Source organism: Rhinichthys klamathensis, unplaced genomic scaffold (genome assembly GCF_029890125.1).
Source record: "Rhinichthys klamathensis goyatoka isolate OS25496 unplaced genomic scaffold, OSU_Roscu_1.1 h1tg000404l_1, whole genome shotgun sequence".
NCBI classification, from domain to species: Eukaryota; Metazoa; Chordata; class Actinopteri; order Cypriniformes; family Leuciscidae; genus Rhinichthys; species Rhinichthys klamathensis.
Genome location: NW_026606905.1, coordinates 1,151,637 through 1,163,569, shown reverse-complemented (window position 1 = coordinate 1,163,569; position 11,933 = coordinate 1,151,637). Strand labels below are relative to the sequence as shown.

The window sequence follows — 11,933 nt, the reverse complement described above, 5'->3', positions numbered from 1 at the left end:
TCACCGTGTTTGTTGACTGATCCTACTCACCTATGTTGTTTAATGAAACTCGTAAAAGGTGTAAGAAAAAAATAAATGGAGAGTGCACGGATGGCACGCTAACAGGCTAGCGATTTACTAGCGTGTTGTGCTACCAATAACAATTTAGATAGAAGCTAGTGATGTCAGGTTAATGTGTGATGTTGGGTAAGCTATATTTATCAGTATAAACAACAAGGAATGATAGTAAATATTGATTCAAAACCGAAAGATATACGAAGCTTACAGACGCAAACCAACACAATAGCAATGAGGCAGACAGGAGCAAATGAGCAATCGATCAGTGTTCACCGCATTTAGGTTCAGCGCACCTAGAGCAGTGCAGCAACCGTAGGCTACAGTTTAGAGGAGTGCACGTTCGCAACGGGGAAAGCATTGGAGAATACACATATGTACTGGGCGGATGACCGGTCAGTACAACATACAGAATGTCAACAAAGGGGGAGACTCAAGCGGACAGTGACGGCAGAGCAGGTTCTGCCGAGGGAAGACACGGTCATCCCTCCGCCACCCTAGGCTGGGTTCATATGTTGTGATCCCTACAGCGATCCTATATGTGTATTCTTCCACGGTACGGTTCCTTCTGGCAAAGAAGGAACCGTACCGTGGAAGAATACACATATAGGATCGCTGTAGGGATCACAACATATGAATCCAGCCTAACGCAGGTTCCACCAGTGCATACGAGTGCACTTCATGTGAAGGGAACCCACAGAAAGCAGCGGTTCGACACATAGGCTAGATTCTAGCAAACGTGATAGGTGTCGCCCAGCCCCAAACTTTTTATAACATCTGTCAGTGAGGCACATTGTGTCAACGCTCAGGAAGGAGCAACTCTCACTTTGGACCAGCTCACCACCCAGGTAGGCACGTGCATCTTGGGAATTCTACCAAGATGAAGGCAACCACACAGTGGGCAAACCTCTGCTTGGAGATAGCCTTCCCTTCTGCTGGTCTCCGTAACAGACAAGAGCTGGTCTGAGGTCCAGGCTTTGCATTCTGTGCACGTATAACCGCAATGGAGCGGACTGAACAGAGAAAAGCCAGCACTTTTAACTTCGGCATCTCCTCATGGGGAGAAGACTCAATTTAACCAAGGGTTCCACTTCTAAGGGGGGAGCAAGCTCAATTTGAGAGGGTGCTCTCACAGAAGTGATGATCTCTACGGCATTAAAAATTCTTGCGGTAGTAACCAGAAACTCCACGTCCCGTTCTTTTAGAACCAGACCTGGAGTCTCTCCAAGGTCTGAACGCGGGTGCCATCATGCCCCGTCCCTGAGAAGTGCTCAGAGGAAGGAGTCAGGAAGGGCTGTCGAGAGGAGAGGGTCTGGTTGGGCCAATAAGGGGCAACTAGCAAGACCTGCTCCATCTCCTCCCTTTAGCACAGTTTTGTGCAAGGCGGCTCACTGGGGAACGCATTTCTGCAGGGGCCAGAGTCTTTCCGTGTCGAGGGATGGGAAAAGAGATCTTCAGCCCGTGGGTGAGTTTACTCTTTTCCAGTTGACCTGAGGACCCAACTGGCTATGGAGCACTCGAAGGGTAGGACATTGTACTGATACTTCTCACGCAAGAACACAGAATAGCCTGTGGTGCGGAAGGAAGAGATCTGAAGTACATATCCCTCAGGTCAGACGCTGCAGACCAATCTTGGGGACGGAGCATTTGGGAATGCATCTCTGTGTTTAACAATTTGAACGGAGACTTTCGCAAAAGGGTCCGTGTGAATTGACACAGGTCCAAGATGGTCGTAACCCACCAATATCTAGGGTACAATGAAGTATGGGCATATAGAAGCCAGTCATCATATCGGCTGAAGGGGGCGGCTACATCGCGTCCTTTGCCAGTAGGACTGCGATGTGCGCACACAAGACAGGAGCACTGCTCAACACCTAGGTGTGATAAGTATCACTAAATTTAGGAGCATATCTGCTCAACACCTAGGTTTGCTGGTGTGAGAAAATATTCTACATGTGTGCAACTCTCATTGGATGAATTCACATACTGATTTGCGAATGACCAAAATTTGTCCTTAACTTCACATTTTTTGATGCGGGTGTGTGAATGCGCTTTGCACCATATTCACTGCAGCAAAAATGTGAGCGTATGAGTTTCTTAATTTGTGATTTATAGAATAGGATTTGTGCACCTGCAATAAAGAACTTGAGAAGGTGTAGCTTGTGTTGTATTTGTGGGAGAGAGAAAAACATTTTTTAAAGTTTGCAACTCTTAAAACATTTTTCTCTGTGACATCAAATTTACTCTATACACATGTGTAGCTATTCTCTACAACAACAAATTCCACTGTCATAGGCGGTCAGTTGATTTACCCCAAAAATACCGTCATACCGATGTCCTCACAACTCTTTACGGTCATTTAAGACTTTATTTAACTCAAGACTGCTTATGAGGATATTTGACAAAGCGGACATTTTGGCATACTTTTATGTGTTTTTGCCCGTTCAAGCATAAAAGAGAAAATGCGGCCGCTCACTGTCTGTGTGCACAAGTGTGTGTGTCACACAGACAGCTGCGTTCCATTCGACAGGGTGCCTACGGAGTGTTGACTGCTCCCTACTCCCTAAATACAATAATCGCCCATTTGGAATGCCCTTCAACGTCAAAGAAAGGCAACATTGGCGTCGCGCAGATTATGATATTGTCACAAACAGAACAGGACAGACAAGTTTAAGTGAGTATAATAACACTTTATTAAAGGAATGGATGAGAAAGCACAGTGGGAAGGCGACACTGGCTAAGTCAACTGGTAGCAGATAATTCGATGAAGACTTAACTGGCTGGTGACAGTGTTTCTCTGTGCAGGTGAAGGACTGGTGCGGAAAGCTGGTGAGCAGATGAACAGGAGATCAAGAAAGAAGACGATGAACGGATGATGGCAGACAGAAGACGGATCAGGTAGTATAGGTAAGTTTCTCAGGTGAGTATTCGGTAGGGTCTGTAGAGCTTGTCGTAGATGTAAAGACGAGACCAGACAAGGGTGTAAGGGTGATGACGGTAGATATAGATATAGGCAGTGCAGGGAATCAGTTTTCGGGTGATTATCTGCAACAGGTGTGGTGATGGCTGGCGGAGTGCAGGCGGGGACCAGGAAGGAAATGTAGTGCTGAGAGGTTACTGAGCTGGTGACTGAGCTGGTTACGGTGACAGGGAGACGGAGTCGCCCTCTCTGGACTCGGGACGGGAGACGGAGTCACCCCCTCTGGACTTGGGATGGGAGATGGAGTCGCCCTCTGGACTTGGCGGCAGCCATCTTGACGCAGGGCCTAGGCGTGGCGGCCATGAGGGGATGAGACTCTGGAACGGCGGTCATCTTGGGACGAGATTCCGGAACGGTGGTCGTCTTGGGACGAGATTCCGGAACGGCGGTCATGACGGGACGAGGCTCTGGAGTGGCGGCCATGACGGGACGAGACTCTGAGAGGGCAGTCATGACGGGACAAAACTCTGGATGATGGTCAGGGGCTGGTAACAAGACCCGAGCGAACCTGTGGATGAGTGATGGTGGTGTCCTCATCGACCTCACCAATTGTGAGGGACAAACATAGCCACAGTACATAGTCAATATAGCTCTCCAAGGAACAAGTGGTAGCTGTTGCTGGTACCTGGTTATAAAGATCGTCGTCTAAACCGCACCAAAACATGATTTTCATGGAAGTATCATTTAATGATATTTGGTTGGAGAGCTCAAGAAAATCCTGCACATACTCCTCAATGGGACGACCATCCTGGAAGATGGAGATGATTTGATTGGCTGGACTGTTAGGGGCGAGGAAAAGGTTCATAGTGCTTTTTTGGTTATCGTTGTAGTGGTCTGGTCTTCTGTCACAAACAGAAGAGGACAGACAAGGTAAGTGAGTATAATAAAACTTTATTGCAGTAATGGAATGGTTTCCAGAGTGGGAAGGCGACACAGGTAATTCAACTGGTTGCAGATGAATCGATGAAGACTTAACTGGCTGGTGACACGGTGTTTCTCTGTGCAGGTGAAGGACTGGTGCGGGAGGCTGGTGAGCAGACGAACAGGAGATCAAGGAAGACGACGATGAATGGATGATGGGAGACAGAAGATGGATCAGGTAAGTTTCTCAGGTGAGTATTCAGTAGGGTCTGTAGAGCTTGTCATAGCCATAAAGACGAGACCAGACAAGGATGTGAGGGTGATGATGGTAGATATAGAGTGTGTTGATGAGGGAGTGCAGGTGCAGTGAATCAGTATTCGGGTGATTTATCTGCAGCAGGTGTGTTGATGGCTGACGGAGTGCAGGTGGAGACCAGGAGGGATGCTGGGAAATGTAGTACTGACAGGTTACTGAGCTGCTGACTGGTGACTGAGCTTGGTTACTGTATTGGTTACAGTGGCTCAATCTTAAGTTTATCAAGCGACGAGAATACTTTTTGTGCGCAAAAAACAAACAAAAATAACAACTTTATTCAACTATTCATTTCCTTCTCTGTGGGCCTCGAGATTTCACGTAGTTCTGTGTTGTACGTCACAACTACGTGAAATCTCGAGGCCCACAGAGAAGGAAATGAATAGTTGAATAAAGTCGTTATTTTTGTTTGTTTTTTGCGCACAAAAAGTATTCTCGTCGCTTGATAAACTTAAAGGAACACTCCGACTTTTTGGGACTTTAGCCTATTCACCTTATCCCCCAGAGTTAGATAAGTCCATACATGGACTTATCTAACTGCTGCTGTAGGTAACTTTTGAAAAAATGTGTTTGCTAAAACTGTCATTATGTCCTGACAGTAGAATATGAGACAGATAATCTGTGTAAAAATCAAGCTCCTCTGGCTCCTCCCAGTGGTCCTATTTCCATTTGCAAGAAATACACGCTCCCGGTCAGAAACAACCAATCAGAGCCAGGAAGAATGTCTTAGCAGTGTCAATCACGCTCGTGTACGCGCTGATCACACCCCTCTCTTGCACAGCGCGAGCCGTCGTTCAAACTCAAGATTGCCGGCGTGCTGCAGCTGTGTTTATGACGGAGAAACAACCTAAACTGCCAATTCTCGAGTGACACCTGCTCATAAAACAAAGAGGTAAAAGGAAAAAGACTGATGACGATAAACAAGCGAAAAAGAAAGAATTACACAGAGCCCATTGACTCGGTGTCAAAACTGTAGCCGCATAACATGTAGATAAAATATCACGCACTCTGCTAAGCAACAATTGAAACCTGCTAATTCACTGGCTTGTCATGTTGCTGAAATAATGTACTAGCACACCTTATCTAGCATTATATATCGCTAGAATAATTACTTACATACTGTAACGTTAGTTACCGTTATCTTACTAGCTATTTATAACTTATAGAAAGCGTGCAACGTTATAAAGTTACATGTAGGCTATTGCAAAATACATAATGATTTGAGGACCAAGTTTGTAGTCAAAGTATGGGCAGGCCATAGTCAATGTAAAGCATATTATTGACGTTTAGTCCCTATTAGTGAATGTGCCATATAACTTTTTATCCACCGTCATCGGTGGCCCTGTTTACCAGGGCTGTAGCGATACACTAATCTCACGATACGATACGATACACGATATTCAGCTCACGATACGATATATATCACGATATTCAGCCTACGATACGATTCGATACGATTCGATATAATTCGATACACTTACATCATTTTCTGAAAGATTTAAAGGGGACAGAGTGATTTTGGTGACATCTTGTGAGTGTTTCATTTACTTGGATTAATTTAAATGAAAACTCAAAAACATCAGACAGCTTGCAAAATAAATGCTGGACAAAATTAATCAAAGATGTGTTGAGAAAATTAGTTCCATTTATTGAAACAGTGCAAACTGTAGCTTACAAGACTTTGAAAAGTAAATAAAGTGCAACATTGCAATTTGCAATTAACAATGAAGAGTTAATGAAGCAATGAAACAATGAAGGTGCAAGCCGCCAGGTAAGTAAACATAGTAGTACCATGGCTTCTCCAAAACATCAAATAATTCAAGTCAATAAGAACATTTAACTTAAAACTTAGCTGAGTATTTTAAGGCATGTAAGCCTACACGTATGTGAGGTAGCCAGTCTAGCCAGCAGAAAAAATAAACCATGGCAGCCAGACAATAATTCAAGTTGAATTTTTTTTTACCCATCTTAGCAAAGTAGCTTAAGGCCTTAAGTGAACACTAAACAAACTCTCCTCTCCACATAACTGCAGACCAAGTGATCTACATTGTCTTCAGATTTTTGTTTAGGAAAATAATTTGATCCACATGCTCTGGGAGAAGTGCGCTTCTCTGAGCAGTGATGATATCTCCGGCTGTGGAAAATACCCTCTCAGAGGAAACGCTAGTGCCAGGGATACAGAGGTACCTTTTAGCAAGTTGTGACAAGAGTGGATACTGATACTGGTGCTCCTTCCACCAGACCAGTGGATCTTCTTTCACTTCCAGGAGATCTGCCTCCTTGTAGCGGGTCATCTGCTCCTTGGCCTCGTCCTCTTGGGTATTTTTCTTGGTTCGTGCTGCACTACCACCGTATCGTTCACCAAGAAGGGCAGCCAGTGGACAAGAGGGCCTTGGATTCCTGGGTGGAGGACGCTGACCTTCAAATAAATAAACAATAAAAACAAAAAAAACATTACTTATAGTTAAGCACATTCCATACTTCCTGCACAGAAGTTCAGACAACACACAGTGCGGATAACAATGGGTAATACTACTGACCTTGACTGCTCACTCCTTCCATGAAATGCTCTCCTTCATCCACAGCGTCTTTATCTTCTTTAGATGCCATCCCCTCATCATGAGCATGAGCATTTGCTGTGCCCTCTTCATCCACACTCCAAAGTGACTAAATTAAATAAGTCAACATGAAATGAAATTCATGAGCTTTTATTGTATAAATCTTTTAATTACTATATTAAATATGCATTTAAACCTGTTAACATTATAGTATTTAATTATGCTTTTAAAACTATTTAATATTTATCTATTTTAAACTGATGTCGGATTTGCCTTTTAAACTAGTAGCAGTACCATCACTGCCTTACCTCTGATGGCTGCATGCTCAGTCTTGCAGCCTCTACAATCAGTCCATCATAAACTTCCTGTCTTTCATCTTCAGTCAGGAAGGGAAGACTTTTGAATCTTGGATCCATCGCTGAACAGGCATGGAGAGTTGCCTTGAGGTCCATATACCTCTTCTGAAGATCCCCAGCCATGGCAGCCTTCATCTCTTTTATGACTGCAGATTCACCTTCGATCGGTTTCAGTCCGTTGATCAGTGTGTCCTGGAGGGGTGCGACGACTGACAGTGTGGGGGTCTTCTCCTTGGACATGTACTGTGTTGCCTCTTTCATAGGCTTCAGAGCGCTGACTACTTCTTCAGCTGTTGTCACATCTGACTCAGTCAGTGTGCACAGATCTTTCTCGGTCTTCCTGACTTCACTCGAGAGCAGGGTTGCGCAGATGGCCGGTTGTTGCTCCAGGAATCTTTCCAGCATGTCATGCGCACTATTCCATCTGTAGTTAAATAAAATAAATATACTTTATTTATATTTTATTTATAGACAGCATGGATGCTTTACATAAAAGACTAAACAAATTAAATAATAATGTAATTAATAAATGAATAAGTAATAAAAAAACAAATAAACTATTGAAAAGTAACCACACACTAACCTGGTAACTACATCCGTCATCAACTTGTGCTCTGGTAGTCGTAGAAGCCTCTGTTTTTCTTTCAGCATGTGGTTGGCTGTGGTGCTCCGTCTGAAGAAACTCACAATGCGTCTCACCCTTCCCAGCAGGCGTGCGACTGCTGTGATTTTGAGGGCACGCTGTGCAGCTAGATTTAGTGTATGAGCATAACATTTGACATGAAGTGTGAATGCTGCCTCCTCAGCTGCGATTGTCATATTTGAGGCATTGTCAGTGACGATTACTGGATCCTTTTCTGTGATTCCCCACTCAGCGAGGGCCTTTCTCAGATGTTCTGCCAGGTTGTGTCCGGTGTGGCTCTCGGGCATGTCCCTGGTTTGTAAAACATACGTAACGAGCTCCCATTCCTCGTTGATAAAGTGGGCCGTGATGGTAACATACGCTTCAGTTGTGCGCGAGGTCCAGCCGTCGCACGTCAGGGCAACTCTCTCCGCGCTGGCCAGGGAGGCTTTAACGTGTGCCCTTGTCTGAGCGTACAGCCCGGGAATGGAAACCTTGGTGAGGTGTTCGCGGGTTGGAATCGGATAGCGGGGCTCCATCGCGTTCACCATGCGCCTAAAGCCGGGGTTTTCCACCACTGAATATGGTCTCAAATCCTGGCAAATAAAGTAGGCAATGGACTCTGTAATTTTCTGCGACCTTGGTGAAGCAGACGGAAACTTGTGGGAACAACCGCCATCAATGTCCAGCGTAGTTTGTTTTGGGTCACGCGGCCGCTGCTGCTTTGGGTCCTCCGTAAGCATAAACTTGTCCAGGTGGTGACGTTTTAGGTGCGCTCGTAAATTTGTGGTATTGCCGGAATACTTAACTTTAGTGCCACATAGCTTACAAACCGCGACGCTTTTATCCAAGTCGTTGCTTTCCTTTGTTTTTTTAAAACCAAAGTGCTCCCACACATCTGCTTTTAAGCAGGCGGGTGCCGGATTTATATTCGCCGCCATTCTATGAATATCCTCGCTCTGACTTGGTAAACAGGAAGAGTTAGACGTCTGCGTCTGTGTACATTTTGTACGGGTAACTTGCTCTACAGCAACACTAGCGGCTGGCTGACCAAATCGCTCTTCCTGCAACACGAACGGGGGTAAACACAGGGGATTTGAATGGGACGTATGTATCGATACTCGCGGCTAAAAAATCGATACTTTCTTTGGAAAAAAAATATCGATTTATATCGCAGAATCGATAAAATCGCCCAGCCCTACTGTTTACTAGCCTGCGCGTTCACGACAGGCTCCGCTGTGGAGGACGAGCTGTGGAGGGAGGGCTGTAGCGCAGCTGAGAGCAAGGGGGTGGGACCTGTAAGTTGTGCTTGTTCAAATTTTCAGGCCAAGTCAACGTTTTCTCAAAACTCCCTACTGCAGCTTTAAACATTTATAATAAAGAATTATTTATCGCTTCCCTGTAGCCAAGTGAACCGGAATTATCCCGACAACATTTTATCTGTATAGAGGTAAAGGAAAGGGAAGGAGGCCTTCACAGGGGAGAGTCTAGTTGACACTTCACACTGTAATAAGTTGACTTTACTAAGAAAAGCTGTGGAAACTGATTGCCTCAAATTTTTCAAGCAAATTAGGTCATAATTTTTGACTTGATACTACTGTCTACTTCTTTATAGAGTTAACTTGTGTATTTGTAGAGGTTACCATAAAACTTGAGTACAGGTAACTTAATAAACTCAAGTTTAGGCAACTTACAGATTTAAGTTGAGATTTGTAAGCAGAACTTAAACAAAACAGTTAATTTAACATGTCTGCTTGTTCATTTTACTAGAGGAATGTGTGGAAACTGATTGCCTTAAATTTCTCAAGCAAGTTGTACTCAAAATTCTAAGTTGAGAATACAAAGACAGACAACACATTTGGCAAAACACTAGAATGTTTATTTGTTCAACAATAATAATGTTAAAACATTACTGGCCCGCCAACAACATTTTAGAAATAAAGCACATAATGCACTCAAGAAAAAACAAAAAAACTAAAGACAATAAAGACATCAATGTTTCTTTGTTTTTAACATCTTTACAAAGTGGTTGAAAGCAGAGCATGTAAGTCACAGAGTTTGGTACAGAATGCCTTTCCTACTGCAGTTCTCTTTAAAATTATCTTCTTATAAAACTCTATTCTAAAACCAAACAAGTAAACTTGAAATTTAAAACATCCTGTTAAATATGGATATTTTTTTTTTTTTTTCATTTTCAACAATTGGAAAACACTGACGTATCTGTAAAACAGTACTGAACAATTTTCTTTAGAGTTCTCTTAAAGGGGTCATATAATGCCATTTTTGTACAAGCTAATATGATTCTTTAGGGTCTAAATTAAAAGTTTGTAATATACTTTAATTAAAAATTCTCATTAGTATTGTAAGAAAACACTTATTTTACCTGGTCAAAAACAGCTCTGTTTTCAGCACGCCGTTTCAGTGCATATGACTTTAAATGATCATGAGCTTTGCTGACTCCGCCCCTCTGTTCTATGCGTACACCAGAGCTCTGGCGTACACCATTTGTAACTCAATAACCATAACGCGTTGTTCAGTATAAACGTGGGATTATGAATTATATTGAGAACGTCATACATAGAAAACATGCCGTAATGTAACCTGAGTGTAAACCTTAGACGCATTCATTGTGAAGCGTGCAGCTAGCGATTTGCAAAGATTAATATATTAATATAAAGTTTAATAAAACGTTACACTCACTTCCGTTCTTCTGGAGATTCAGCAGGAACACGAATATCTGGTAGCAGCTACCGATCCATTTTTCATGAGCAGCAGCTTAGCAAATCCAGCTTTATACTGATCCTCGTCTATAAATATGGAAGTAAAATAATCCCAAATGTTTTTGAAACAAAAAGCCTGTTGAATTGTACTACTTGAAAAAAAATATGCATTGCATTAACCCTGCTTGTATTTTAATGCATTGTATTTTTAGGGCTTGTATTTTTATAGGCTGAAATTTAGCATGGTTAAATATTTAAGCTGTGAATATTTCAAATCAAAACATTTCAAACACATTTTCATTAGTAAAATTTCAATAATCCATATTCACCTTTCATATTTCACTTCCAAAATATTCAAACTGATTAAAAATACAACCTATAATATTCAACAGGTGGTTTTCGGTCCATTTTATTTCGCTTTGCAAATTCGCTTCCACAAATTCAGTGGTTCAAATTCGACAGTAAATTCAAGGTTGACATCCAGGAGCTGCAGGAAAAGCAGTAGATTACCGAGCATAATCTCCATCTGCTGTTAGTCGACCTCACCAGCAGGGGGTGCAAGCGCGTGTTGTTGACGAAGACCAGAGCAACAGTTAGCGCAAGCCATTCATTCATAAAAACTCAGCATGCATTATGTTTTTTGTGACGATTATCTGGGTCAGTATATATGCGGAAAAGATGATAAAGGCACAAAAGCTGTTTTTATGTTTCATTCATTGTTACTTTCCCTGTGTAGCCTTATGTTATCAGCCTTTTCTACAGTGAACGGGATTATAATCTGTTTCCCTCAATACATCATCATACTCAAAGATTCCCCGAATTCCGTCAGGACAAAGCGCTTAACGTAGCTTAATGGACTACAGTGATATAAAAGACCAATTAATGTTTTTTTTGTCCATTAAGCTACGTTAAGCGTTTATGTCCAGCAGGGGAATCCTGACATATTGAGGGAAACCCTAGTACTGCATGCAGCACATCGCTGCAATATAAGGTTAAGGCAACTAAACAACCAAGAGAAATATGTCAAATGTAACACTGGATCTGTACATCCGCATCGGGGGAATAACATTATCGTTCATGGTAGAGAAAGATGCATGTAGGCTACACAGGAAAAGTAATCGTGAACACACTGAACTTCACATAAAACAGACGTCATAATAATCACAAATACACTTACATTTTTGTAAATAAGTTTTTATGAATGAATGGCTTGCACTAACTGTTGCTCTGGTCTTCGTCAACAACACGCGCTTGCACCCCCTGCTGGTGTGGTCGACTAACAGCCGATGGAGATTATGCTCGGTAATCTACTACTTTTCCTGCAGCTCCTGGATGTCAATGTTGAATTTACTGTCGAATTTGAACCACTGAATTTGTGGAAGCGAATTTGCAAAGCGAAATAAAATGGACCGAAAACCGCCTGTTGAATATTATAGGTTGTATTTTTAATCAGTTTGAATATTTGGGAT

The 11,933-nt window shown here is 42.7% G+C and overlaps 2 protein-coding genes across 2 annotated transcripts; both read right to left on the bottom strand.

The window, feature by feature from the left end:
- Positions 1-6,087: 6,087 nt before the first annotated feature.
- On the bottom strand, positions 6,088-6,863 carry LOC130070366 (E3 SUMO-protein ligase ZBED1-like). The gene is made up of 2 exons (XM_056234741.1): positions 6,749-6,863; positions 6,088-6,627 (listed from the first exon to the last, which is right to left on the bottom strand). The coding sequence occupies exons 1-2, from the start codon at positions 6,816-6,818 to the stop codon at positions 6,251-6,253; spliced, it is 447 nt and encodes a 148-aa protein (XP_056090716.1). The 5' UTR covers positions 6,819-6,863; the 3' UTR covers positions 6,088-6,250.
- A 199-nt stretch (positions 6,864-7,062) lies between these two features.
- Positions 7,063-8,685, bottom strand: LOC130070360 (E3 SUMO-protein ligase ZBED1-like). Its single transcript, XM_056234733.1, has 2 exons — positions 7,706-8,685; positions 7,063-7,546 (listed from the first exon to the last, which is right to left on the bottom strand). Exons 1-2 carry the CDS (start codon positions 8,683-8,685, stop codon positions 7,063-7,065), a joined length of 1,464 nt encoding a protein of 487 aa, XP_056090708.1.
- Between the last annotated feature and the right edge of the window lie 3,248 nt (positions 8,686-11,933).

Excerpts from the sequence above, each read along its gene's own strand:
- LOC130070360 (XM_056234733.1), bottom strand. The coding sequence starts at position 8,685 with ATGGCGGCGAATATAAATCCGGCACCCGCCTGCTTAAAAGCAGATGTG. Across the intron at positions 7,547-7,705 it reads ATGACGGATGTAGTTACCAG|ATGGAATAGTGCGCATGACA; the intron begins GTTAGTGTGTGG and ends ATTTAACTACAG.
- LOC130070366 (XM_056234741.1), bottom strand. The coding sequence starts at position 6,818 with ATGGCATCTAAAGAAGATAAAGACGCTGTGGATGAAGGAGAGCATTTC. Across the intron at positions 6,628-6,748 it reads GGAAGGAGTGAGCAGTCAAG|GTCAGCGTCCTCCACCCAGG; the intron begins GTCAGTAGTATT and ends ATTTATTTGAAG.